Source organism: Diceros bicornis, chromosome 20 (genome assembly GCF_020826845.1).
Source record: "Diceros bicornis minor isolate mBicDic1 chromosome 20, mDicBic1.mat.cur, whole genome shotgun sequence".
Lineage (NCBI taxonomy): Eukaryota > Metazoa > Chordata > Mammalia > Perissodactyla > Rhinocerotidae > Diceros > Diceros bicornis.
Genome location: NC_080759.1, coordinates 5494909 through 5522409, shown reverse-complemented (window position 1 = coordinate 5522409; position 27501 = coordinate 5494909). Strand labels below are relative to the sequence as shown.

At 54.7% G+C, this 27501-nt stretch overlaps 1 protein-coding gene across 1 annotated transcript in view; it reads left to right on the top strand.

Moving 5' to 3' along the window:
* UNC13A (unc-13 homolog A) overlaps positions 1-27501 on the top strand; it is a 56231-nt gene that overhangs the window by 15782 nt on the left and 12948 nt on the right. Inside the window, exons 12-37 of the mRNA XM_058563438.1 lie at positions 4505-5026; positions 5536-5644; positions 7435-7481; positions 9294-9372; positions 9536-9541; positions 10011-10082; positions 10372-10591; positions 11295-11522; positions 12229-12370; positions 12495-12664; positions 13641-13756; positions 15056-15219; positions 15613-15763; positions 16075-16143; positions 16450-16539; positions 16755-16889; positions 18476-18609; positions 19811-19896; positions 20087-20213; positions 20963-21059; positions 21423-21566; positions 22250-22333; positions 22895-22972; positions 23201-23289; positions 23747-23899; positions 25260-25383. Of these exons, the coding sequence (XP_058419421.1) occupies positions 4505-5026; positions 5536-5644; positions 7435-7481; positions 9294-9372; positions 9536-9541; positions 10011-10082; positions 10372-10591; positions 11295-11522; positions 12229-12370; positions 12495-12664; positions 13641-13756; positions 15056-15219; positions 15613-15763; positions 16075-16143; positions 16450-16539; positions 16755-16889; positions 18476-18609; positions 19811-19896; positions 20087-20213; positions 20963-21059; positions 21423-21566; positions 22250-22333; positions 22895-22972; positions 23201-23289; positions 23747-23899; positions 25260-25383 (3436 nt within the window). The remainder of the gene's footprint in view (positions 1-4504; positions 5027-5535; positions 5645-7434; positions 7482-9293; positions 9373-9535; positions 9542-10010; positions 10083-10371; positions 10592-11294; positions 11523-12228; positions 12371-12494; positions 12665-13640; positions 13757-15055; positions 15220-15612; positions 15764-16074; positions 16144-16449; positions 16540-16754; positions 16890-18475; positions 18610-19810; positions 19897-20086; positions 20214-20962; positions 21060-21422; positions 21567-22249; positions 22334-22894; positions 22973-23200; positions 23290-23746; positions 23900-25259; positions 25384-27501) is intronic.

Below are 27501 nucleotides of genomic sequence, written 5' to 3'. Positions count from 1 at the left end.
TGCTTCCCAAAGAATACATTTCCTCCATTGAACAGTGAGCAGGAAGAAAATTTTGAGAACTGTGTTCCCTTGGTGTTGAACCTATGCTCCTATTAATAGACCCAAAGAATCTCTTTAAGATATTAGGCTCAGTTCACACACACACCAGGGCCTCCTGCTACTGTGAGACCCTGACAAATGGGAGCTGGAAGTTAGCCCTACACCATAGCTCCAGGACTGGGGGAGGCGAGCGACGTACACTCGAAGTTGCCTCAAGTGTAAAACTTAAGGGGATGCCAAAAAACTCAGTCATTAAGATAAAAAATATTTTAAAAAATCAAAATGAATGCAAAAAAAATCCATGAAAAAAATTCACCAAATTGCACCATTATAAGAGTAAATTTTGTTGTATATGTTATACTTCAATGAAATTTTTAAAACTCCACAATGAATAAAATATCCAAACTTTAAGTACAGACGGGCTCCGACTCTGCATTTGCAGGGGTCAGCTTCACCCGCCTGCCCCTGCTGTGTCTAGTCTTTAAGCAAGAGGAGTAGTGAGAGTTAACTGAGCACTTACTATGTGCCAGGCGTTCTAATGGGTCCCAGCTAATTCACTTATTCCTTATACCAATCTCGCAAGGTGAGGATTCATCTCCTCATCTCCCCACGTAGATAAGGAAAGCAAGGCACAGAGAGGTCGTGACTTGCCCAAGGTGACACAGCTAGTACGTGGCTGAGCCAGGATTTGAACCCTGTCAAGCAGGCTTCTGAGTCCACGTCCACAGCCACAAAGCCACACCGCCTCTCAGCTCTGAGAAAGGCACCTCGGAGCCTGCAGAGTTAGCCTCCCAGGGCCCCACAGCTGGACAAAGACAAGGTTCCCTCTGCATGGCGCAGCAGCGACATCAGCCGAGGAGAGGGCCCCGGTCTCTGTGCTCTGGCAGTGTCTCCAGAAGCGGGTCCCTCAGAACCACCCCGTGTTACTCCAGGTCCAAAAGCTCAGGGCAACGCCCAGTTATGAAACATAGTCACGTAGGCTCCTCCTTGACAACGAAGTTAATGATGCAAACAAGTGTTTGCCTCGCGGCTGAGAGGTGGAGAAGCCCTCAGGGTCGTTTTCTTTCCAGGGCAGTGGGAAAACAAATCCTCGGTTGTCCATCTCTGTGCCACGGGGCACACTGAGCTTTCAGAGCTGTGCTGCCCAACGCGGTAGCTGCAGGTGGCTTGTTGAAGTTATATTTAAATTAATTAAAATAAAGAAAACAAAATTTCAGTCCTTCCATCCTTCTAGACACCTTTGGAGTGGCCAGGGCCATGCGCCTGTGCCCGGTGGCGGCCATGTTGGGCAGGGCAGAGAGAAAGCGCTTCCATCTCTGCTCAGAGCTCCGCTGGGAAAACTGAATCTGAAGCCACTTGAAGAAAACCTTCATAAGCTTCCTAGTCAATCTTTAGCATCAACCAATAGGCTTTTTCCTTTTTTTGTAGGTATCTGAACAATTTTTACTTTGAATTTCCCTTTATTTTGTATATGCTACAGAGAGCTTGGATAGTTTATAGAGGGAATATTTTAGAAGGAACTTTTAAAAAAGATTGAGCGTCTGGTCTAGCCTCTTTATGTTTGAGGCTTAGGCCCGAGGAAATGCAGTGACGTATGCAGGGTGTCACAGTCAGTGGCAGAGGCGGGTGTGGAGTCACCCTTGTCTGGATCTAGCGTTCGTCACTCAGAGCCTTTGTGCTCGAGCCGCCCGATGCTCGGAGGCGAAAACGGAGAACGAGATCTCCTTCTCCTGTGTTTGACTTCCTTACTCACGGTGCCTTCAGAGGACTCCTGTCCCCTGACAGCTGCCGACCATTCGCACAACTGCTCCAACTTTTAAGCATCATTCTCTTGCACACACACGCTGGCTCAGAACATCGTTCATTCACACACACACGCTGACTCAGAACATCATTTCTCTTGCACACACGCTGGCTCAGAAGCATCATTCATTTGCACGCATGCGCTGGCTCAGACGTAGGCGATTATTGGAACAAAGTTTCAACTCATTGGAAACAGCTGAAAGGAGAATAAGATATCAAATAGTAACAAAATATTAACTCTTTTAGAAGAAGGAAAAGTCTTCTTTTGGAGAAAAAGAGGAGAGTGTTCTCCTTACAGATAGGGAGACTGAGGCTCAAAAGGCGGGAACGAGGCTCAGAGTTCAGAGTAGGGTGTGCGCCGAGCTGGTCCCCACTGGGCTCCCATCGTGTGTGTGTGGCTGCTTCTTGTCCTTGTCCGGCCTCGGTTTGTCCGTCTGTCCGTGGGGAAGTCTGTCTGTCATAAGAGTCCCGGGGACGGAATGGGGGAACAGAGAGGAGGAGGCCTCCCCTCTCGCCGTGGACAGCCACGTGGTGGGGAGGGGAGACCTTCCAGAAGAGGAAAGGGATGCAGAGGCAGCAATGGCTTGAGTTCGCCCCAGAGTGACTCACCGGCCGCCCTGCCTGGTGCTGGATGGCACTGGGAGACAGAGCTGGACACAGACATGCTGTCCCGCAGGTCAGGGCGTGGCTGGAGGGGACGTGGCTGGACACCCGGTGGTGGGGGAGGTGTGAAAGGCTTCCTGGAGGAAGGTGCCAGGGGGCTGGACCTTGAAGGACTAATGAGGTGTCCGAGGAGGGGAATTTCAGGCAGAGAAAACAGCTCAGCTAACGGCTGGAGAGGTGGACGGGGCCAAGGGTAGGCCCTTGGTGGCCAGCTCGAGGGTTTGGGGGCCGGGGGGCATCTGAGTGGGGTCAGAGCTGTGTTGGGGCCCCGAATGTCAGAGCCTGGGTGGGAGGAGCCTCATGACCACCAGGTCCCACCCCTCACAGCCCGGGGCAATTGACATGGTACCTCAGGTCACAGGTGGACGTGTCCAGGCATGTGTGAGGTCCCAGTCCTAGGCTGCCCCCATCTCCAGGGACCCCATAATGTGCTGGGGTGACTTTGGGGGTATTCACGAGCAAAAGGAGCATGGAGTCCTTTACAGCCAAGTCATACCTGCTGATGCCCGCCCCTGCTGTCTGCAAGGAGGGGTCCTAGAAAGCAAGCAGCCATACACATGAACTAGCAAGCAAGGACTAGAGGCAGAAACCCCCATTTTGATTCCCATAGCATCCCTGGGGCCGGCTGTGGAGGAGGGTTGGATGGTCTAAGATAAGGAATGCTGTTTGTTGACTGACAGAACGATTAGAAGGAGGTGAGTGGTGGCCCATGAGTCATGCTGCCTGCCCTCCTCTCCTCGAGGGCATTTGGCAAACACAGAACTTGAGTTGAATGAAGTCTTTACATCGTCGGTGGATGTATGCTCCTTGATGCCATCATGGCTTCCAGACTGGACCACATGGGTCGCTGATTTAGTCGGGTTACAAAGAGTTAGAGACACAGAGGGAAAGGTGAGCAGAAAGGGAAACAGAGACAGATATTGCTTCCTGTCATGTCGAGTGTGATCCAGGGTGCATATAAGGAGCATGTAACAGGGGGTGGGGGGGGCTTGACCTGGCGGGATGGTGGAGGAGAGTCACTCAAAGAAGTGACATTTCAATAGGCACCAAAGGGTTTTGCCAGATAAAGCAGGTGAGGAAGGGTGTTCCTGGCAGAGGGCACAGCAAGTGCAAAGGCCCAGAGGTGGGCACTAATGTAGCATATTGGAAAAACAGCAAAGAGGCCCATGTGACTGGAGCAGGGGACAGAAGGGAGAAGGGGGGATGAGGGTGGGGAGGTTGGAGGGGCAGGCCACACGGGGAGCAGGGCATGGCACAGGTTTGATTCCAAGGGCTCTAGGGAGCCGTGGAAGGGTTTGAAACCAGGGAGGTATGTGATGGGGTTTCTGGCTCAGAGAAGGCCCTCTGTGGCTTCCACAGGAAACAGGGGCTGTCGGGGACAGGAGTGGACGTTGGGACGGCGTCCACTGGAGAGGGAAGAGCCTGGGCCAAGGTGGGGCCCAGGGTGCAAGGAAGTGATGCATTTTGCATGTGTTTGCGAGGTGGAGCTGAGGGGACCCGCCGCAGGATCGGCTGTGGAGGGAGGTCGAGGCAAGGAGTGGAGGCGGGCCCGAGTCCCTGGTGGAGGGAGGGATTCCACAGCGGGAGGGCCAGGTTGAGGTGGGGGATCATGGAGAGCCAGGCGTAGCTGTGTTCAAGTGTCAGGAGCACTAGGTCTCCAAGGGGCCATGGCAAGGACACCGATTCGGGGTCCCCAGCACACAGCAGAGCCTCCACAGCGCATGGACAGCAGCAGTGCACAGTAGGTCTTCAGTGATCACTAACGTCATCAATATACTTTTATTTCCTGTCCCCCAAGTTGGTGGTAAACACCATGTGAGTGAGGATTTTTGTCTTTTTTGTTCACGGCTGTTTCCCTGGCACCTAGAGCAGGGCCTGGCACACAGTAGGTGCTCAGCCAATGCTGAGTGAATGGCTGGGTGAGGGAACTTGTGTGACCGGGGCCAAGGTGGGCAGTGGCTCTGAAGCCTGGCCCCTGAGCCCTGCCCTGTCCCCGCAGCCCCACAGGCAGCAGCCGCTACGCCTCCTCGGGGGAGCTGAGCCAGGGCAGCTCGCAGCTGAGCGAGGACTTGGGGCCAGACGAGCAGAGCCTGCAGGGCTCCGAGCTGGAGGACGAGCGGGACCGCGACTCCTACCACTCCTGCCACAGCTCGGTCAGCTACCAGGACTCGCCACGCTGGGACCAGGATGAGGAGGAGCTGGAGGAGGACCTAGAGGAGGACCTGGAGGACTTCCTGGAGGAGGAGCTGCCTGAGAATGAGGAGGAGCTGGAGGAGGAGGAGGAGGAGGTGCCTGATGACATCGGCAGCTACGCTGAGCGCAAGGAGGTGGCTGTGGCAGAGCCCAAGGACTTCAAGCGTGTCAGCTTCCCCCCAGCTGCCCCCAAGAAGGAGGACAAGGCCCCTGCTGTTCCTGCTGAGGCCCCTGATGTGACCAAGGCAGCCCCCGAGCCGGCTGTGCCCAAGGAGGGGCCCAGAGCTGAGCGGGTGCCAGAGCCTGAGCCCCCCAAGGCTGAGGAGAGGTAACGGGAGGGGCTGAGGGGTGGTCACAAGGTCACCGAGTCAGTGGGGCCGTGATGGGGTCAGCGTGGACCTGAGGGGGGAGGTTGTCACAGGGTCATGGGTTTATGGACAGGATCAGAGGTGATGGGATGGGTGGGAGGTCAAAAGCGGTTCAGTGGAGTCAAAGGGGATCAAGTGGGGTCATGAAGGGATCTTAGGGGTTATGAGGGGCCGGAGGGCTTGCTGGGGTTGGAGAGGTCACAAAGGCAACGGAAAGACTCTGGACAAATAGGATTATAAAGAGTCACAGGGGCCAGGAGGGTGGAAAGGGGAGCCAGGGACCCAAAGGTGTCAGAGAGGTGATGGGCACATGGGAAAGGGAGAGGGGCACTGAGGCCGTCAGAGGAGGCACAGGTGAGTCATCGTGTCTCTGAAGGGCCAGGGAGGCCATGGAGGACCTGGCATCACTCGGAGGGTGGAGGGTCGAGGGAGAGCTGGTGCTGGAGCCCCTCGAACCCCCTTGCCTCAGTTTCAGGCCACGAGAGGATGAGGAAGGCCAAGAAGGTCAGGACTCTATGTCCAGGGCCAAGGCCAACTGGCTGCGAGCCTTCAACAAAGTGCGGCTGCAGCTACAGGAGGTGAGTGAAAGCAGCAGCCAGCTCACGCTCAGCCAGGTGGTGCCCAACGCCCCACCCACGCCCATGGCGGGCTGGCCACGCCCACCTCCCGTTCCTCCCCTGCCCCACCCACTCTGGCCTGTCATTAGCCCCGCCCATGCCAGCCCATGGCAGCCTGGCCACGCCAACGCCCCCACCCCACCCATCATGCCTATGCCACCGTACATCCTGGTCCTTCCGTGGCTCTGCCCACGCCAAGCTGGCCCCACCCATGCCCAGCCTGGCCTTTCCTTAGCCCCACCATTCCTGGCCCAGCCCCTGACTGTCTGCGGCCTCCCTGGCCCCACCCCTCCCCAGAGAGGCCCTTCCTTGGCCTCACTTGTGCCTGCCTGCTCTATGCCCCAACTACTGGCCCCACCAAGGCTCAGCCCAGCCCCCCACCCAGCCTGAGATTTCTGTGGGGAAGGAGGAGAGGTGCACTGGAACCTGGAGCCAAAATCAAGCTGAGGGCATGGCTATAGCCGTGTCAGGGGTCACATTCACGAACAGACATAGAGGTTAGAGATAACAGGTCAGGGTTAGGGCAGCAGTCAGAGATCAGACATCAGGGTTAAAATTGGTGTTAGGGGAAGAGTCAGTGTTTGGGGTCACATTGGGGTCAGTGTCGAGGTTGGGAAAGGTCTGAGATCTGGTCAGTATCTGAGAAGGAATTAGATGAAAGAGAGAATTAGCATCAGGGTCAGGGTGACTGTCCAGACGGTGGTAGGAATGAGGCCATTCATTTATTCCTTCATTCATTCAACCTGCTCTGGGCTGGGGACAAAGCAGTATTACCATCTAGGGTGACCTTCCAAACTGGGGTGAGGCTGGCAGGAGGAGATCCTAACCAGACTCCCAAAGTCTTAGGCCATCAAATATCAGAGCCACAGAAGTTTCAAATGGAATTTCTTATCAGTTGTAAAATAGAATTTTTGGACTAAGCAATACATTCTCATGGTTCTAAATTCGAAAGGTAGAAAAAAGTGTACAGCAATAAATCTATTGAATAACTCTCACTAAGTCAGTAAATTAAATGAAAAAAACAGCAGCTACCCTTGTAATGCAACCAGTGATATGACAAGAAAAATAAACATGGGCAGGATCTCTGGGTTTCATAGAAGGGGCATAAAACTATTTCAAAGCAATCAGGAGAACTTCCCAGAGGAGGTGACACTTAAGGAGAGGTGATATCCAAACTACTTCAACAATATTTCAGAAGGGAGTCCTGGACCCTCCCCACCCCACTCCCACCCTTTAGCTGCACAGGAGGTGGGGAGTGTTGACCCTGGGTCTATACTGAGACCTGAATGATAAGTGGAGGCTGGTCGGGTGCAGAAGGTCAGAGGGCATACAAACAGGTGGCATAGCTAGGGCAAAGGCCCTGGGGCACAAGATCAGATGAGCAAGGGAGGCTGAGGGGCGTTTGGAGAACGACAGAATCCTATGAGTGTTTGAACCAGCCCCCGAGAATCCTAGAATTGTAGAGCATGAGCTCCTGTTGGAGATGATGCTAAAAAACCCCCAGGTGTGACAGACGAGGAGACCAAGGCCCACTGAGGTTGGTGGCAGAGAGCATCTCCTCTCTCCCCATTTTACAGATGGGCAAACGGAGGCCCAGAGAAAGCCAGTGAGCCCCCTAAAGACACACAGTGAGGACTCGGACCTGGGCCTTCTGACTTCCAGCCAAAGGGGAGACAGAGTGGGTATGGAGCCTGCCTGCCCTGGGAGGGTGGGGCACGGCCATGCTAACCGTGTCTGTGTCCTTCCCGCAGGCCCAGGGAGAAGGAGAGACGTCCAAGTCCCTGTGGTTCAAGGGTGGGTGAGTAACGGAGCTTCAGGGCGGGAGGAAGCCTCGAACCCAGAGCGCGAGGCTGGTCTGCAGCAGAGGCTCAGCCCAGCGCGGGCAGGGAGAGGTTCTCCGCAGACAGGGATGGGTAGCCGTGGTGAAATAATGGAGCCACTGTCACAGGGGCTCAGGACGGGCGGGAGCCAAAGATAGTAACACGCAGAGTCCTCAAAACAGACACACGGGGCCCCACAACCCCTATTGTACAGGTGGGGAAACTGAATCCAGAGCACTACGTGCCTTGTCCAAGCCACTCACGTCATTCAAAACCACTTCCCCTAGAAAGAAGTGCAGGATAGAGGAGACACCCGCTTCCTGCACCACGCGTCGGTCATCCTGGGCTGAACTTTTTGCCTCAGTTCTGCTTTTAAATGGCTCAGATGATTGCTGCAGTGCTGGCTCTTTCATTTACAATAGGTGTTTGGTCTTAAATTGAGCATGTTGTCGTGTCTAACTTCTTCCCCGTGCGAGGGCTTAAGGAGGAAGCACTGTCAGGGGAACCGTGTGAGGCAGGCGGGGAGGCTGTGAGCGGAGGCGGAGCTCAGGAGCGCCACACCTCTGCCCAGTCCTGCGGGGAGCACTGGAGCGGGAATAGCGCCCCAGGGCTTCTCCAGCCTCACTGGCTGCTGGGCATCGCTCTCTCGTTGGCCAGTGAGAACCTTCTGGAGAGAAGCCACACCTGAAGACTCAGGGACGAGCACAGCTCTCAGTAAAGGGGATTTGGACAGGCCCCCTGGGGCATCAGCCACTGCGCTCATTTTCCGATTGGCCAGTTATGGCAAAGCCGCCAAGAGGCGACAGCACAAACAATTTCCGGTTCCCTCCTTCCCATCGGCTCTGAAATCACTCCTTCCAGGATAGATTTTAAACACACACACCTATTTCCAGTTTTTTTTTTTTTTTTTTTTTTTGCAAGGAGGACTAGCCCTGAGCTAACATCCGATGCCAGTCCTCTCCTTTTTTCTTGAGGAAGACTGGCCCTGGGCTAACATCCGTGCCCATCTTCCTCCACTTTATATGGGACGCCGCCACAGCATGGCTTAGCAAGCGGTGTGTCGGTGCGCGCCCGGGATCCGAACCTGCGAACCCTGGGCCGCCGCAGTGGAGCACACGCACTTAACCGCTGCGCCACCGGGCCGGCCCCTATTTCCAGTTTTGAGCATAAAGAAAGGTTTCGTGATGGATATTTTAGGGTATTATTTAGATTTGCCTTACCTCAAATTTTCATTAAACGTGAGCAACTGCATTGTCTCCCATTTCCCAGATGAGGAAGTTGAGGCCCAGGGTCTTCGTTTCCTAGGGCTGCTGGAACAAAGTGCCACAAACGGTGGGCTTCAAACCACAGACACTTATTCTCTCACTGTTCTGGAGGCCAGAAGTCCAAAATCAGGTGTGGGCAGGGCGGCGCCCCTCTGACATGTGCCTTTCTAGCTTCTGGTAGCTGCCTACGATCCTTGGCGTTCCTTGGTTTGTAAACGTTTCCCCTCCAGTCTCTGCCTGTGTTGTCACAAGGCTGTCTTTCTTCTCTAACGGCACCAGTCCTGTTGGATTTGGGCCCACCCTTCTATGACCTTGTCTTAAATGATTGCATCTGCAACCACCCTATTTTCAAATAAGGTCTCATTCTGTGGTCTTGGGGGTTAGGACTTCAGTGTATCTTTTTGGAGGACACAACTCAACTCTTAACACCCTGGGAGATCAGTTGTCCTGCCCAGGCCTCAGGTGGTGTCTGCTGGGGGAAGGGGAACTCCCTGGGCCCTTGACGTCCCTGTGTGTGTCTTACAGCCCTGGCGGTGGTCTCATCATCATCGACAGCATGCCAGACATCCGCAAGAGGAAGCCTATCCCCCTCGTGAGCGACCTGGTGAGCGCCTGCACCCTCCCCTCCCCCAGCAGAGCAGGCCTGCCACAAGCAGTTCTCAACCTGTACAACTGCCCGTGGCAGACCTGGGGCTGGGGGCTGGCAAGGTGTTCCCTGGGACTAACGTAATCTCATTTCCACCCTGCACGCTGCGTGGACACCTCAGGCCATGGTGAGTGATGGTGACCTGGGCCCCCGAGTCTCCTCCCCAGACTCCTGCACTGAGACCTTCCAACTAGCCCCCAACCCATGGGTTCTCTGGAGTGGACCTTGCCATGTCCCCCAGATCATGGGTGGGGACGAGAGCAGGTGACTCCCCACCTTGGTTTAGGGTGTGACTGGTGGTTTTGCTCTGTGGCTGGTGACCATAGCCAAGCGTGGCTCCAGAGTCTGGTCTGAGGTGGTGGGGGATGGGTGAGTCAGGGGTGTGGGGCTGCTCGCACCTTCCAGGGTCCCTTCTAACTGGGAGTCTCTGTCACTTCCCAATTCTTTGCTGGTTCTGCTGCCGCTGCTGTGACCTGTTTCCTATCCGTGGCTGTTCTTTGGTTCTGTGGCTGGTGGCCACAAACCCTGGCTGTGGATTCTGCTCTTGGTGACAACCCCATGGGTGTCAATTGACTCTCATGACTCCCATGCCCCAGTCCTTGGTCCAGTCCAGAAAAGCGGGCATCACCTCGGCCTTGGCCTCCAGCACTTTGAACAACGAGGAGCTGGTGCGCGGGGCCCCTCGCCTCCCCCAGTTGGGGGGTGGGCTGGGCTGGGGGCGCCTGGAGGAAGAGGAGGAAGGTATGGCAGAGACAGGCGGTCCTCGCTCTCCAGAATTGGATGACGCAGCGTCCAGCGAGCACAGTCTGCTCGCAGAAACCAGGGATTCCGACAGACAGCGTGGGGCGGGGCAGGGACTGGGACTTGACGATACTCAGCACCGGGGTGAGGGCGGGGCAGGACAGTGCCCCCAGGTTCGGGCCCGCGCCCCATGCAGCACGCCCTCCCTCGCCGCAGAAAAACCACGTTTACAAGAAGACCCTGCAAGCCTTAATCTACCCCATCTCGTGCACGACGCCGCACAACTTCGAGGTGTGGACGGCCACCACGCCCACCTACTGCTACGAGTGTGAGGGGCTGCTGTGGGGCATCGCGCGGCAGGGCATGCGCTGCACCGAGTGCGGCGTCAAGTGCCACGAGAAGTGCCAGGACCTGCTCAACGCAGACTGCTTGCAGCGTGAGGGAGGGCGGGGCCGGGGCTGGGGCGGGACTGGGGGTGGGTAGGGGCGGGGCTCCGAGGAGGCGGGGTGGAGGGCGGGACCGCCAGCTGGGCGGGGCTACGCGGGGCGGGGCCGGTGGGTGGACAGGGCTGCGGGCAGGGACGGAAGGGGCAAGGACAGGGGCGAGGCTACGGGGCGGGACCCCGTGGGGCGAGGATTAGGGGGCCAGAGGAGGGGAAAGGAGAAATAAGGTCAGAGAGGGGTGGGGCGGGGCTCAGGGACGAGCTAAACTGTGCAAGGGGCGGGCTTAATGAGAGGCAGCAAAATGGGTTTGGGTTAGCCCAGAGGAGGCAGGGGCCTTAGGGTGGGAGATGGCTCAGAGTGGGGGAGACGTGTCAGAGAAGGGAAGAGGTCTTGGGGGTGGAGAGGAGGTTCAGAGGGGGAGGGGACTCACGCGGACTGGAGGACTGGGAAGGAGGGGCTCAGGGTTAGGGTTATGATCAAGGTCAGGGTTAGGGTTAGGGTTAGGTGGGGATTGAAGGGTGAAAGGCCTGGTGGGAGCGGAATTCAGAGAGCAAGTAGGAAGCTCTAGCAGCTGTAGCTTTTGGGGGTGATGCATGGAGCCCGTGGCCGCAGCCGAGGAAGCTCTGGAGTGGGAGTGGGGGTTCGCGCACTGGTGAGGGAGCGCGCTCTGGACGGTGGCGCTGTCTGCATCCGCAGGCGCGGCGGAGAAGAGCTCCAAGCACGGGGCGGAGGACCGGACTCAGAACATCATCATGGTGCTCAAGGACCGCATGAAGATCCGGGAGCGCAACAAGCCCGAGATCTTCGAGCTCATCCAGGAGATCTTCGCCGTGACCAAGACTGCGCACACGCAGCAAATGAAGGCGGTCAAGCAGAGCGTGCTGGACGGCACGTCCAAGTGGTCGGCCAAGATCAGCATCACCGGTGAGGCCGCGGGGGGTGGAGTGGGGCACGCGGCCCCGGGGCCCCTTCTCCTCAGCCCCCCGTGCTCCCTCCCACGCCCTTTCCTCCCCTTTGCTGCGTGTACCCGAGCGTGTCTGCGTCCTCCCGGTGTCTGTGTGTGTGTGCATTTGTGTTCACAGGGTGGGCAAGTATGTCTCCAAACATGTGCATGACACTCTCTGGGTGCATCTTGGTTGGTGCCCCCCAGAACCAGACCTCAAGAAGAGGACTTGAGGGCAACATGGTTTATCAGGGAGGTGGTCCCAGGAAGCTCGGGGTAGAGGGGGTGGGAGGGTCGGGGAGTTGGCATGTGGAGACGAGGCTGGGAGCAGGGAGAGAAGGAGCCCTGCAGGGGGACGCCAATGAGCGGGTGACACTTTGGGCCGCTGGGGCTCAATCCTGCTGGAGGCCTTAGGGGAGCAGTGTGGAGCACACACTTGAGAATGTCCTACCCAGGGGTGACCTTGGGGGACCTTCCCATCCTTCGTTGGCTGAGGGTTCCCTGAAAGTTAACTCTCCAGCAAGCCCAGCATGCCCAGTGGGTGTGCCCAGCGGCTCCTGCGGCCAGAACCAAGCCCTCCATCCCTCATAGGCGTCCCCGGCAGCAGCCTGGAGCCTGTGGCAGTGGCTGTTCTTGGCATGGCTTGCTCCTTGAGCCCACATTGTTTCTGTCCTGTGTGTCTCCCAGTGGTCTGTGCCCAGGGCTTGCAGGCAAAGGACAAGACGGGATCCAGTGACCCATATGTCACCGTCCAGGTCGGGAAGACCAAGAAACGGACAAAGACCATCTATGGGAACCTGAACCCCGTGTGGGAGGAGAACTTCCACTTGTGAGTGCCCGACAGGGCCCCCCGCCCTCCAAGCGGAGCTCCCTGCTGTGGTGGCTGAAGGGGGCTCCTAGACCAGCCCGTGCCAGCCGCCTGACCCCTGCCCCGCCCCCCCCTCCCCCTGCAGTGAATGTCACAACTCCTCGGACCGAATCAAGGTGCGCGTTTGGGATGAGGACGATGACATCAAATCCCGCGTGAAGCAGCGGTTCAAGAGGGAATCCGACGACTTCTTGGGGCAGACAATCATCGAGGTGCGGACACTCAGCGGCGAGATGGACGTGTGGTACAACCTGGGTGAGTGAGGGTGGGGTTCTGCAGGGCGGTGGGGAGGGGCCCCAGGGAGCCAGCCAAAGTGGGGAACGAGGCTGGAGAGGAGAGACACAGTGTCAGGAGGAGTTAGTCAAGAAGCCCAATCTGATGGAGGAGGCAGGGTTTTGGGGCTTGATCTGATGGGGACAGGAAGCATGCAGCCTGAGAGAGTGAGCAGAACCCAGGAACCTCTTAGTTCAGTTTGGTAGGGTAAGGGAGGGGCAGAATCTCCATATCCCAGTCTTATGGCAGAGACAGAAAGCAAGACCTGGGGATCCTAGTCTGAGGAGAGAGGCACAGACCCCGGAATCCAATCTAAGAAGGAAGATTGAACTTGGAGAATCCAGTCAAAGGGAGGAAGTATAGTTTGGGAATCCTGATCTGAGAGGGGAGCTACAGACCCAAGAACCCTCTCTAAGAAGCTGAGTAGCATCTGTGAGCCCAATCTGATGGGGGAGGCAGGGTCTGTAAGCCCATTCTGGAGGCATAGAAAGAACCCAGTCTGAGAGGGGTGAGCAGAACCCAAGAACTTCTTAATTTGGTTGGAGGAGATCTAGATATCCCATTCTGATGGGGGAGGCAGGAAGCAAGATGGGGCTCCTAGTCTGAGGATAGAGGCACAGACCCAGGAGCCCTAAGAAGGTGAGTAGACTCTGAGGAGCTTGATCTGATGGCGGAGGCAGAGCCTGGAGAAGCAGGGCCCAGGGCTCCTAGTCTAAAGGGGGAGTTGCAGACGTAGGAATATAGTCTGAAGTAAGGTCTGGGACCCTAGTGTGCAGGGAGCGACAGGGCCTGAGGAATTCTAGTCTAATGGGAGAGACAGAAGCCTAGGGAGTCAATTGGAAGAGACACCCGGGCCCTAGTTTCAGGGAGTCCAGGATGGCTGCAGTCACGCATACCTTAAAACAGCTCGCCGCTGTATTGAGAAGCTCTGACACAGCCATCCCTTTCTGCCCTGCAGACAAGCGGACTGACAAATCCGCTGTGTCGGGTGCCATCCGGCTACACATCAGTGTGGAGATCAAAGGCGAGGAGAAGGTGGCCCCCTACCATGTCCAGTACACCTGTCTGCATGAGGTGAGGCCCCTGCTCTGCCCTGCCTTCAGAGCTCACTGGGACCTCCCACGTTGCCTCCACTCTCCATTCCTGCCTGGCCCAGCTTCACCTTCCCCTTTCCAGCCACACCATCCGCACTCCCCTGGACCCCTGAGGCCGTCCCACATGCCATTCTCTCTGCCTGGAAAACTCCCCATCCACCAAGGTCCAGCTTCAGGCCCCCTCCTCTGGAAAGCCTTCCCTGACCTCCAGGCAGACTCACTACCCAGCTCTAGGTCCTTCCATCTGTCCCAGCTCTGAACCCTCAGGGTTGGGCTGTTTGGGTCTGGGTCTGTCTCTTCCAGCTGCCTGGGGGCTCCTGGAGAGAATTCAGCTTGTTGAATGAATAAATGACCGAATGGATGAATGAGTGATGAATGGAAAGACAAACAGATGGGCAGATGGATGTGTGGTTGACCTGAAAGTATAGAAGAGTGGATGGGTGAATTTTGGATAGTTGAATAGACTGATGGATGAGTAGATGGGTGGAAAAACGGATGATGGATGGATAGGTAGATGGATGATGGATGGTTGCTTGGGTAGATGGATGAATTGTTGGATGGACAGTTTAGGTTGTGGGTAGATGCATGGGATAGATGGATGTGTGGTTGACTTATTAGACAGAAGGACGAGTAGATTTTGGAGTAGTTAGATGGGTGGGTGGGTAGGTGGATGGATTTATGGATGGATGGACAGATGGGCAGGCAGGCAGATGGACAGATGGATAGATGAATGAATGGATGGATGGGTGGATGGCTAGAAGGAAGGGTGGGTGGATGGACGTGTGGTTGAGCTATTGGAAGTCTAGAGGTGTGCATGGGTGAATTTTGTAGTAGCCAGGTAGATGGGTGGGTGAATTGTTGGGTGGACAGATTAGGTTGTAGGTAAATGGATAGGACGGCTGGATGTGTGGTTGGATTACTAGGAGGGAGGATTAGTGGATGGGTGAATTTTTGGATAGTTGAGTGGATGGGTGGGTGGGTGGATATATGGACAGGCAGACGGATGGATGGATGCGTGGGTGGATGAATAGATGGATGGACGGATGGACGGACAGATGGATGGATGGACTGTGGTTGAATCATCAGAAGGATGAATGAGTGGATAGGTGAAATTTCAGGTAGTCGAATGGATGGGTGGGAGGCGGATGGATGAAAGAGTAGATGGATGAATTATTGCACAAACAGATGGATAGATGATGTAAGCTGTGCCAGACCTGGAATCTCTGATCCTTCATGCCCTCTTGCACTCTCCATGACACCTTTTTCCTTGTTGTGGCAGAACCTGTTCCACTTTGTGACAGACGTGCAGAACAATGGGGTCGTGAAGATCCCAGACGCCAAGGGTGATGACGCCTGGAAGGTTTACTACGATGAAACGGCTCAGGAGATTGTGGACGAGTTTGCCATGCGCTATGGCGTCGAGTCCATCTACCAAGCCATGACGTGAGGCTGCGGGTGGGGTGGACATGAGGGCGAGGTGCGGGAAACTGGGGTGGGTGGGTCGCCAAGTGGACACTGGCAGATCTGGGGTGGACGGGGTTCTTGGGAGAAGGAGCCAGAGAGGAAGGAGGTGTGGTGAGGGTTATGTAATTCCCCTGGAGGTTAGGAAAGTGCCATTGCTGGGGGCTGGGATGACATGGACGAGAGCCAGAGTTAGAGGCAGAGACAGGAGCCAGAGAGGAGACAGATAAACTGGGAGGGCAGAATCAGGTAGAGGGAAGGGACAGTTCGGGGCTCGGGGGAGCCACTCATGGATGCTGTCTTGGAGGCATTCTGGGGGACGTGGCCCATCCTGGCTGGACACCTGGCCCAGTGCCTCCTGCTCCCTCCTACCAGCCACTTTGCCTGCCTCTCCTCCAAGTACATGTGCCCTGGGGTGCCTGCTGTCATGAGCACCCTGCTCGCCAACATCAACGCCTACTATGCGCACACCACCGCCTCCACCAACGTGTCTGCCTCAGACCGCTTCGCTGCCTCCAACTTCGGGGTCAGTCCTGGGGGCCAGGGCTAGGGGATGAGGGAGAGCCCGACCCTGTGCTGGTCAGACTCTGTGACTCCCTGGTTCCCAATCTGGATCTGACTTGCCGTGTGACTTTGCACCAGTCACTTGCCCTCTCTGAGCCTCAATTTACTCCTCTGTAGAATGGAAATGAGTGTTTTGAGGGTTCAGTTCAGTAGTGGGTGGGGTACACTTAGTGTATAGTGTGTGCTCAGCCAATATGGCAGCCACCTGTAGCTGCTACATATGACCCCCAAGTCCCCGCTTCCATCCATCCTACTCTTCCTCTGCCTCCTCAGAAAGAGCGCTTTGTCAAGCTCCTGGACCAGCTGCATAATTCCCTGCGGATCGACCTTTCCATGTACCGGGTGAGAAGAGCGTGCATGATGACTTGCCCGCCCCCATGCACACGTGTGTCCAGAGGGGACAGTTCCAACAGTCGTGCACGTAGGAAAAGCCATCTTAACGTGTGGAATGTGTTCCTTTGACACGTGTACACATATGCGGGCAGCAGCTGCCCAATGTGCTGGTGCATTCGAGCAGACCCCCCAGTTGCTTCAAAGTGTTCTCATTGACCCACCCCACCTCCTGAAACTTGAGGACTCTGGTGTCTTCCCTCAAACACCGTCTCCCAACCTTCTTCCATAACCCGCCTCTCTTCTCCCTTCCAACAGAATAACTTCCCAGCCAGCAGCCCAGAGAGACTCCAGGACCTCAAATCCACTGTGGATCTTCTCACCAGCATCACCTTCTTTCGGATGAAGGTAGGAAAGAGGACCTAGTCCCGTTAGCTCTCCAAGGAGGATTCTCCAGGACTCTCAGCTCCTAGACAAGGAACATTTCTCCTGGAGAGCAGTGCCCTCTCTCGGTGACCCTCTGCTTTCCTACTGCTACAGCAGAACCCAGAACCCCTTGTAGCCACTTCCTGGGCACCTCCTGTCCTAGCTGTGCCCACCCGTGCCTATCTCCCTCCCTCCAGGTGCAAGAACTCCAGAGCCCTCCCCGAGCCAGCCAGGTGGTGAAGGATTGTGTGAAAGCCTGCCTCAACTCCACTTACGAGTACATCTTCAACAACTGCCACGAGCTGTACAGTCGGGAGTACCAGGCAGACCCAGTGAGGACCCCAGAGGAGCAGGAGGGAGTGGGAATGCCAGCCAGAGCCTAGCCCAAATCCCAGATCTGCCACCTTCCCAAGCGATTGAACTGTTCTGAGCCTCAGTATCTCCCTCTGTGAAATGGGGTCATAAACCCACGTCTCAGGATTGAAGAGAAGATTTAATGAGATACAAGCTTTAGATAAACTGTAGTTAAGTGCTTAGCACCTGATACACAGTAGGTGCTCCATAAATTCGGTTTTAGTTAAACTTAGTTGAGTTTGGCATAATACAGTGGGCCTGGAATAGAATCACTGTTCAATAAATGTTGAGTTAAATTGAAGGTTTTGAGTAGAGTTCAGTTTTGGTAATTTCAACTTAGTTTATTTGAGATCTTTCAACACGTTTATCTACACATATAATGTCCCAAGGTTGTCAAAAAGGTTTCAAGGAGCTTAGACTCTATTAGGAAAGAAAGATGTATAAATCGGAAATTTACGATCCAGGGTGATTAGCTGGGAGGGAGGAATCGCGGGGGCTGTGGGAGCTGAGGCGGCCCCTGTCTCAGCTCAGGCTTCTGACTGGAGAAAACATGTCAGCTGAACTCAGTTTGACCTTATTTCATCCTGTTCACTTGCATTCAGTTGACTTGAGTTGAAATCCAGTTGCTTTTAATTGAATTGGGTTGAGGTGAAGTGGATTAAATTGGGTTGAGTTTAGTTCAACTAGAATCAGTTTAGTTCCATTTATTTCTATTTGGTTGACTTAAGTTAAAATTGCTCTTGGCTACTTAGTGAGCTGAGCTGAGTTGGACTGAGTTGAGTTTAACTGAGTAAGAAATCATTCATTTCCATTCAATCGACTTGAGTTGAAGTTGTTCCTCACTGGGTTGAGTTGGCTTGAGTCAGGATGAGATGAGTCACTGGTTTAGGTACACTTGAGTTCAGTTGAGTTGAGTTGGACTCATTTCCATTGCATTTAGGCACGTTCATTTCCGTTGACTGACTAAAGTTGGGTAGAGTTGGCCTGAGTGTGTTAGGTTGAGTTGAGTAGGTAGGGTTGGATTGGGTTGACTTGGGTTGAATGGAATTAGATTAAGCTGGGTTGGGTTGAGTTCAAGTCAGTTTATTTCCATTATTTTGAATTAGGTTGCTGTTGGTCTTGGACAAGTTGATTAGGTTCAATCCAATTGAGTTTATTTGAATTCATTTTGATCCAGTTAAATTTAATTCCACTCCATTCAGTGTAATTGGCGCAAGTTCAGTTCCACTGAATTAACTCTGAGAATTGCCATCTGTTAAGCTAAGTGGGCCTGGCTTGCATTTATTTCAGTTCCATTTGGTTTAGTGGTCTGAGTTTGTTCAACTAAACTCAGTTCCATTCAGTTTTGTGAGTTGAGTCTAATTAAACGTCTTGGAGCTGCATGGACATGAGCTCTATTTGGGCTAGTTTACATGAGTTCAGTTCCTTTCCACGCAGACCTCCCACCTGAACCACACATGTTAATGGGGCCCCTTCCTCACCAACCTCCTGCCCCTCAGGAATGAATTAACTGAGGCCCCAGCCCTGGACCCCTTGTGGCCAACATGTCCACTGTCCCTTCCAGGCCAAGAAAGGGGAAGTTCCCCCGGAGGAACAGGGCCCCAGCATCAAGAACCTCGACTTCTGGTCCAAGCTCATCACTCTCATAGTGTCCATCATCGAGGAAGACAAGAATTCCTACACTCCCTGCCTCAACCAGTGAGTTGTGTGTCTGTGTAGTTGATTATCTGGAGGTCATCGTGTATGCATGTGCACAAGCTTATGTCTTATGTGTAAAGGCGATCATGTCTAATTACACATAAAATGTTGCATATGTGGGGGCAGTTGTGGGTGTGGTTGCACCTGGATGAGATACGACGTAATTTGCAAACAGAAGCATAAAATTTTGTGTATGTACACAATCCTGGTGCAATTAGATGTGTATTTTGTACATGTTGATTTGTGTGAATAACAGTGTGTACATAGGTATATAATTCTGTATGTGAGTATAGGTTCATAAATAATAATAGACAGTGTTCGAGTATTTACTAGGTGCTAGATACCCTGCTAAATGTTTTACATTCTTAAATCACATTATATCTTACATGTGTGGATTTAATTTTGTGTACAGTTGTGGTCTATGGGTTTAATTGTTTATATGTGTTCAATTGTGGAATGCACTTCAATATACAATATTGTGTATCATGTAATTGTGTGTGAATGTGTACCAGTTTTGTTTTGTGGATTTATACGTCTGTGGAAGTTTCATCTTTGTTAGCTGAATGAGCTATTGTGTTTTATTTCTCCCTGAGGTGAGCACTAAAGGCACCCCTAACTCTGGGGTGCCAACATCTTTTGGTTACTTAGGTATGGAGTTAAGATAGGGATTTTGGATGGATGGACCAAAGGGAGGATGGGTGGATGGACAGATGGATGGATGGATGGAGATGGATGGATGGATGGATGGATGGATGGATGGATGGATGGATGAACAGGTGGGTGGATGGATGAACAGGTGGATGGATGAGTGGGTGGATAAAGGGATGGGTGGATGGATGGGTGGATAGATGGATGGATAGGTGAGTGGATTAATAGTTGGATGGATGATTAGATTGGTGGGAGGATGTATGGGTAGATAAAGGAATGAATGGATGGATGGACAGAGGAGTGGGTGAATGAATGGGTAGATAGATGGATGAGTGTGTGAATGAATGGATGAAAGGATGGAAGGATGGGTGGGTGGAGGCTCAGGGAGAAGCAGGGCCTCAGTGTAGTCACTCAGCAATTCAGTGGTGATGAGGGAGCTTGAATCCAGATCCCTTGCCTGTCCCACACTACCCTCTGGGCTGGGAAGGCCAAAGCAGCCTGAGCCGTCTGGCTTCCATCTGCCAAGGTTTCGTGCTTCTATGACCTTTGCCAGGTTTCCCCAGGAGCTGAACGTGGGTAAAATCAGTGCTGAAGTGATGTGGAACCTGTTTGCCCAGGACATGAAGTATGCCATGGAAGGTGAGTCTCCCTACCTCCATGTCTCCCAGCCTGCCTACAGTGAGTAGCTGTGCCTCAGTGTTCCCTCCAAGGCTGTGAGTGCCCTGGACCCTCATGCCTGAGGTCCAACACCAGTGATGGCCAGAGCAGGCACTGCTGAGACAGAGGGTGGCAGACCCTCCTGGCTGAGCCCCCCCCCCGCTCCCCCCAGAGCATGACAAGCATCGTCTATGCAAGAGCGCCGACTACATGAACCTCCACTTCAAGGTCAAGTGGCTCTACAACGAGTATGTGGCGGAGCTCCCTGCCTTCAAGGACCGCGTGCCCGAGTACCCCGCGTGAGTCCCCTGCCCCGGCCCAAACCGAAACCATAGTGCTGACCGCTGGACTGAGATTCAGAGAGGAGGGCTGACCTACTCAGGGTTCCCTGGGCCTCAGGGACACGGGTGGGGCTCACACTCAGTGTTCTCCATTCTCAGCCATTGGACTGAGGGTTCCTCTATCAGCCCAGACAATTAATAATCATGAGTGTCAGGAACCGTGCGGAGCAGCCCCACCTGCCTTTTCTCATTTAATCCTTTGACAATTCTATGAGACGGGAGCATTGTAATTCCCACTCTGTGGATGAGGAAATGGAGGGGTACATGCCCCAGGTGACATCCAATAAGTGACGGGGCTGTCTGACTCATGGGCTGTGTTGAAGAGGGGGAGGTGGCCATCAAGCACCAAGGACCTCCTGTGTGCTGTGTCGCCCACGCTCATGGCAGCGCTGTGGGAGAGCTGCTCCTCCCTGTTCTGTACAGGAACAGAACCCCAGAGGGTCAGTCCACTTGCCTGGGCAGTTTATCTGAACCAGGATTTCCCAAGTGTGGGCTGTGCTCTCACAGTGGTCACTTGGTCCGTTTCAGGGACAAAGTAACTGAGGCCTGGTGGGGAGGGGAGCAGAGGGGTGACCGCTCAAGGCCACAGGGTGAGTTCAGGGCAGAGCAGGACCTGCCCCAGCACCATCCAGCACCTGGTCAGAACCAAGTGGAGCAGGGAGTCGAGGACAAGAGGTGGCGCGACTCCACTCGGGCTCTCCTTCCAGGTGGTTTGAGCCCTTCGTCATCCAGTGGCTGGATGAGAACGAGGAGGTGTCCCGGGATTTCCTGCACGGGGCCCTGGAGCGGGACAAGAAGGACGGGGTGAGCGGTCTGCCCGTAGGGGCCTTACTTCCTCCGGGGTTCACTGGGATCCGATTTGCGGGCAAAAAGTGCCCTAGGGTTGAGGCCAGTCTGAAAGGTGGCCACCATCTTTGTCTTGTTCACAGTGTTGAAAGTCTTTTGTTCATTCAACAAATGAATGCGAGTTCATCAAGTCTGACCCTCCACCCGCCCCGTGGCCTCTGCGTCCACCCATAAGTCTTGGCTCTAAGTCAGCCTCGCACACTATCCATCTCACCCCGGGGCACTTGGTCTCTGGCTCTCCCCATGGACAGCAGGAGGGTTGGGCTCTGGGCACTGTCTGGCTCTGACCCCTCTCCTCCCCCCGGCCTCCTTCCTCTGCAGTTCCAGCAGACCTCAGAACACGCCCTGTTCTCCTGCTCTGTGGTGGACGTCTTCTCCCAGCTCAACCAGAGCTTTGAGATCATCAAGAAACTCGAGTGCCCCGACCCCCAGATTGTGGGGCACTACATGAGGCGGTTTGCCAAGGTGCAGGAGTGTGGGTGGGGGTCAGGGATGGGTCCAGGCGGGGGATGGGGGTGGGAACGGGTCAAGGTTGGGGTTAGAGTTGAGTTTGGGATTGGGGTCAAGGTCAGGATTGGTGTTGAGGTCAGGGTTGGGATTAAAGTTGGAGTTGAATTTGGAGCTGGGGTCCAAATGGGGATGGGGATGGGGTTGGGGATGGAGTTGAAGTTGGTTTTAGGGTTACTATTCAGATTGGAATTGTATTTGGTGTTGAGGTTGGAGTGTTGGGATTTATGTAGAATTTGAGTGGGCATTGGAGTGAGTTTGGAGGTTGGGACCATTGACCGGGGTTGAGGTTCAGTTGACTTGGCTTTAGACTGAGTTGAGGTTGAGGATTGCAAGTAGGAATTGAGATTCCATTTGCGATCGAGTCATACTTGTGGTTGGGACTGGGCTGATATAATGGTTGGTTGCTCTGAAAAAGAGCTGGGTCTATGTAAAATAATCATCTTTGTGTGGTAGTGTCTCCCCTTGGTTGTGATGGTCATCCTGGGTAGAGAATTCACCCAGCCCAGGGGTCCATCTCAGGTGCTAATAGGAGTTCGGGTTCATCCCTAGTCTCACTAGTGGCTCTTGATGGGACCTGGTGACTGGGGGCCCGTCCCGCCCCAGCCCCTCCTCTCACCCACCCTCTGCGTCCTCCCCAGACCATCAGTAACGTGCTCCTCCAGTATGCAGACATCATCTCCAAGGACTTCGCCTCCTACTGCTCCAAGGAGAAGGAGAAAGTGGTGACCTGCGGGGGCCCCTATCCTGTCCCCTCCCAGCCCCATTCTCCACCCCCAGGGCTCCATCTTTCCCTGGGCTCTGATACCTGTGTCTGTGAGTGTGTCCAACTATGTGTGTCCGTGTGTCTGACTGTGTGTGTCTGAGGGGATCTGGACATGAGGGGACATGCCTTCAGTGTGCCATTGTCTATTGTTGTGAATGAGGACTTCAGGGTGTGTGTATGTGAGTGTGCAAGGCTTTGAGAATAAAAGGAGAATGTAGGAGAATAAAGGTGTGTGACAAGAAGTCCCCTTCCTGCTACTCCCAGAGACCCAACCCCTCTCCTGGACCTACCAGGCCTGCCCACCCAGGTGGGAAATCTGGATGGTCCCCAGAGACCCCCCTCTCCAACACTCCTAGGAATCTGATCCCAAATACTGTCTTCCATTCTCAGAGGACCCTATGGGACCTCAGCTTCCTCCAGACCCAGACCCTGAAACAGTCCCAGGGTCCTTGGCGTTGAGTGGGGGAGGCTCTGGGGAGGGGTCCTGAGCCCTGACTCCCTGCTCTGTTCCCATCCCCAGCCCTGCATCCTCATGAACAACACTCAGCAGCTGCGAGTTCAGCTAGAGAAGATGTTCGAAGCCATGGGAGGGAAGGAGGTAAGGGGGGGCCCAGGTGGGGTTACCACCATCCCCATGTCCCTGCAGGCCCCAGAGCTCCTACCAAAGAATTCCAGCTCAGCCACTCCCTTAACCCAAGCAAGCAGCTTCACCATCTGTGCCTCAGTTTCCTCTCTAGCCCCTTGGTGTCCCTTTCCCTGTGTTGGATGGGAAAATGCCATGTGGATGCCCTGTAAACCTGACCTGATGTCCCTTCTCCCTCCTCAGCTGGATGCCGAGGCCAGTGACATCTTGAAGGAGCTCCAGGTGAAGCTCAACAACGTCTTGGATGAGCTCAGCCGAGTGTTTGCTACCAGGTGGGGGCACCTCCAGGGCTGGGAGCAGAAGGGAGGGGACAGCCCCCGGACCTCTGCACCTGAGGCATCCAGAGATTCAGCAGATGTAATGGCAAAAACCACAGGCTAGGAGTTAGACGAAGCTGAGTTCAATCTTGGCTTCACCGCTTACTAGCTGTGTGGCCTTGGGTGAGTCGTTTAACCTCTCTGAGCCTTAGTTTATTCATCTGTAAAGTGGGGATGCTGATAACAATAGTACCCGAGTAGGACTGTGCAATGAAATGAACAACACAGGTAAATGTGTTAGCCTGGGGGCCGATGCTGCCGTTACACTCCACCCTTGCTCAGTTGTGTTCCGTGGCTCCCTGATGCTGGTGAGAAAAGGTCAAGGTCCACAGATCAGCATTTGTGGCCTCATCCAGTCCTTCCTCAGAGGCCCGGAGACTCTGGCCCGAGCTTCTCCCCTCTGCGTCCCCAGCTTCCAGCCGCACATCGAGGAATGTGTCAAGCAGATGGGCGACATCCTTAGCCAGGTGAAGGGCACGGGCAACGTGCCAGCCAGTGCCTGCAGCAGCGTGGCCCAGGATGCCGACAATGTGCTGCAGCCCATCATGGACCTGCTGGACAGCAAGTGAGCCAGGCCGGGTGGACTGGGCCAGCCGGGGGGCGGGGCTGGGGCCTCAGAGACCCAGGGTCTGGCCTGGAGAGGACACTTGGGGCGCGTTTGCTGGGTGATAGTGGAAGGGTTTGGATGCATGGGTGGGTGGAGGCATGAAGGGGTGGAAAGATGGGTGGGCAAATGATTGGCAGGATTGGTGAGTAAATACATATATGGATGAATGGATGGTGGTTGGATGGATAGATGACACGAGGGGTGGGCAGGTAGATAGATGAGTAGATTAAAAGATAAATGCTTAGGAAGCTAGGTGGATAAAAGGATGGATGGACAGATGGGTAGACAGTTGGGTAAGTATTTGGATGGATGAATAACTGGATGGAGGGATGGATGGAAGGAAGGAAGGAAATAAGGATAAATGGCTGAAAGTATAGATGTGAGGATGGATGGAAGGCAGAGAAGAAGGGAGATAGGAAGATTGATGAATGAATGGGATGATGGAAGGAAAGAAGGAAAGAAAAAGAAAGGAAGGGAGAGAGGATGAATGGTGGATGGTTGGATGGGATGATGGAAAGAAAGAGAGCAGGGAGAGAGAGAGGGAGGAAGGAAGGAAAAAGAGATGGATGGAGCATTAAAGAAAGTTTGGTGATTGCGTGGGTCAGGTGCTGGATGGATCATGGTGGATTGCCCTCTCTCCTTCAACCCCCATACATCCAACCATGAGTTCTTTGTTGTTTTCCCTCTCACGTCTGCCGTCTTCCTACCATTCCCTTCCCCTCCTTCCTGAGCACGGCCCCAGCCCCATCATAGTCCCTGGTCTCCAGCCTTCCTATTCCAGTTTATCCCCCTAGTCCATTCTTTCGAAAGGACGCCTGGCTGTGTCTCTCTCTTTTTTTAGATTATTTTCCCCGAAGCCCCAGTGCATAGTTGTGTATCCTAGTTGTAGGTGTTTCTAGCTCTTCTTTGTGGGATGCTGCCTCAGCATGGCCTAATGAGCGGTGCATAGGTCCGTGCCTAGGATCCGAACTGGTGAATCCCGGGCGGCTGAAGCAGAATGCGGGCCAGCCCCTGTGTCTCTCTCTTGAACACTCCATGGCTCCCCACTGCCCTCACGCTAAGGCCCAGGCCCTCCTCCTGGACGTTGAGGCCCCTTCCAGTCTGGCCCCTGCTGACATGTCCAGCCACCATTCACTCTTCTCCACATGCCTCCTGCATCACAGCCCCGTCAGACCATCCAGAGGTTCCTGCACAGACAGCCTCTGTGCCCTCTTGTGTGTCCATGGAATGCCTTCCCACCTCACCCGTGTGTTGAGAGGAAGGGCTCTGCGGGTTAGGGTCAGCTGGGCCCTGTCTCAGACCTGCCCCTCGCCCACAGCCTGACTCTCTTTGCCAAAATCTGCGAGAAGACGGTGCTGAAGCGGGTGCTGAAGGAGTTATGGAAGCTGGTCATGAACACCATGGAGAAGACCATTGTCCTGCCTCCCCTCACTGATCAGACGGTGAGGCCCACAGGGGGCCAGAGGGAACACCTGGGCCACCTCCCCTGCGGGAGCCCAGAAAACTTGGTGCCAAAGGCACTGGGGCTCTGGTCATCCAGGCACAAGGGCCATCCGAGGGTCATAGAAGCCACTAGAGATCAGTGGGGCCATTCAAAGATCAGAGAGGTCACACATGGGTCAAAAGTCATCAAAGGGTCAAAGAGGTCATTCAGGAGTCAGTTATTCAAAGGTCAAAGAGGCCAAGTAGAGTCAGGCGACATCCAAGGGACATAAAGGTCACATGTAGGTCAAGAGGTCATTCAGAGGTCATAGGTCACCCAGAAAACAAGAGGTCAGCTTGGGGATCAAGGCCACCCATGGGTCACAGAGGTCATAGGGGTCAGCGGGTTCATCAGAGGGCTTGGGGGGGTCAATCAAGAGACAAGGAGGGGAAACACCACAGATTTCAAAGATCAAAGACTGATAGACCAGAGGGCTCCTGGAGGTCAGCCAGAGGTCACAGAGAGCATCCAAGGTCAGAGAGGTCAAGCAGAGGTCAGCAGTCATCCAGAGACCAGGACCGTGCCTCTGGGACCCTTCTGGGAACCAGAACAGAGACAGTGATGCCCAGGGATCAGGCTGCCAGGTGGGAGTGGAGGGACGGGTGACATCTGCAGAGGGTGTGGCTGATGGTGGGTCCCTCCCAGGAGGCGTTGGGGGCCTGAAGACAGTGATGGCACAGGGGTTGACAGCACAGCACAGAGTGGGAGGGCGATCCTGGGTGGATGGGAGAGGCTTGGGGACTGTGGTCCCGGGGCCGCCAAGAGGCAACGATGGTGGTGGGCGGCTCAGGGCACCTCCAGGCTGGGCTGGAGCACAGGGTTTGCCCCTCGGTGCCGTCTCTGCCCCCTCCCAGGCCTTCCCGGGAGACTCATGGTGACTTATTCCCCCCTCCCCCACCGCCCCGCCCCCTCACGGCTGACAGATGATCGTAAGTAGAGGCCCGTCTGTCGTCTGTCTGTCCGTCCGCTCTGTGTCTGGACTCGGCCCACCGTGTGGCTGCACCCCCTACCCAGCGCCCCTCCTCACCCACCGGCCCTCACCCGCTGTCCCACCTCCCGCCTAGATGTGCCTGTGTCTGTCTGGGGCGGGGCACAGGGAGGGGGCGGGGCCTGGAGGGAGGGAGGCCACGCCCACTCACCCGGCCCCGTTATAAGTACGGAGGGGGCGCCTCCTGCTCCCAAATCCCTGGCCCAGTGCCTTCCTACCTGCCCTTGTCCTTTAGTTGGGATTCACCTGCCCTCCCATGCTCAGACGCCGCCAGGATAGCTGGGTCTCTTCCTGGAGCCAGAAGGAGGTTCAAAGTCAACACAGCCCCTCTGACTTCCCCTTTGGGCTCTGAACTGTTAGCAGCCCCTGCAAAACACAGGCGATCACGGCCGGGGTCCCTACTCAGCTGCTCAGTGCAGGCCCCCAAGGCCCCAGGCTCTGTCCGTCACCGCCCCCCCGGGCCTTATCTACCCCTCCTGCTGCACATGCACACACACGAATGCCGGACACACAACCAGGCACCCACGTGGGAGATGGCATTGACTTTGGTGTTGGGCAGACTTGGGGTCAAATCCCAGCCCAACCACTCTCTGCTCTGTGACCTTGGTAAGTCGCTTCACCTCCCAATCTCCATTTCCTTGTCTGGAAAAAGGGGTTAATTGTAGCAACTCACTGAGGGTTGTGAGAAGCAAGTGGAAAGATGCGTTCACATGCTCATCTCAGTGACTAGCTGAGGCAGTAAGTTGGAGCTAACGTTATGGTTGTTGTTGGTGGCGATAGTATGTAGACATACAAGGGCAGAGATCACTAAAACCACTTCAAAGTCCCCCTTTGTGGGCAAGACAAGCTGTTACAAGATTTCACTTTGTCAAAAGTTTACAAGTGCTCATCTTACTTATTGGTGGCTGAAGTCTGGGTCTTTGGCTGTAAACACCTAGTGGCAGCATACCTAACCACAGATAATGCATTTGTGGACAGGAAGCTAAGGGAATTCACATTTATTGATGATTCCCTGTATGCCACACCTTCTCTTAGCTGCTGTTTCAGCTCACATTCATGACCACCCTTTGAATGAGGTGGGTATTATTA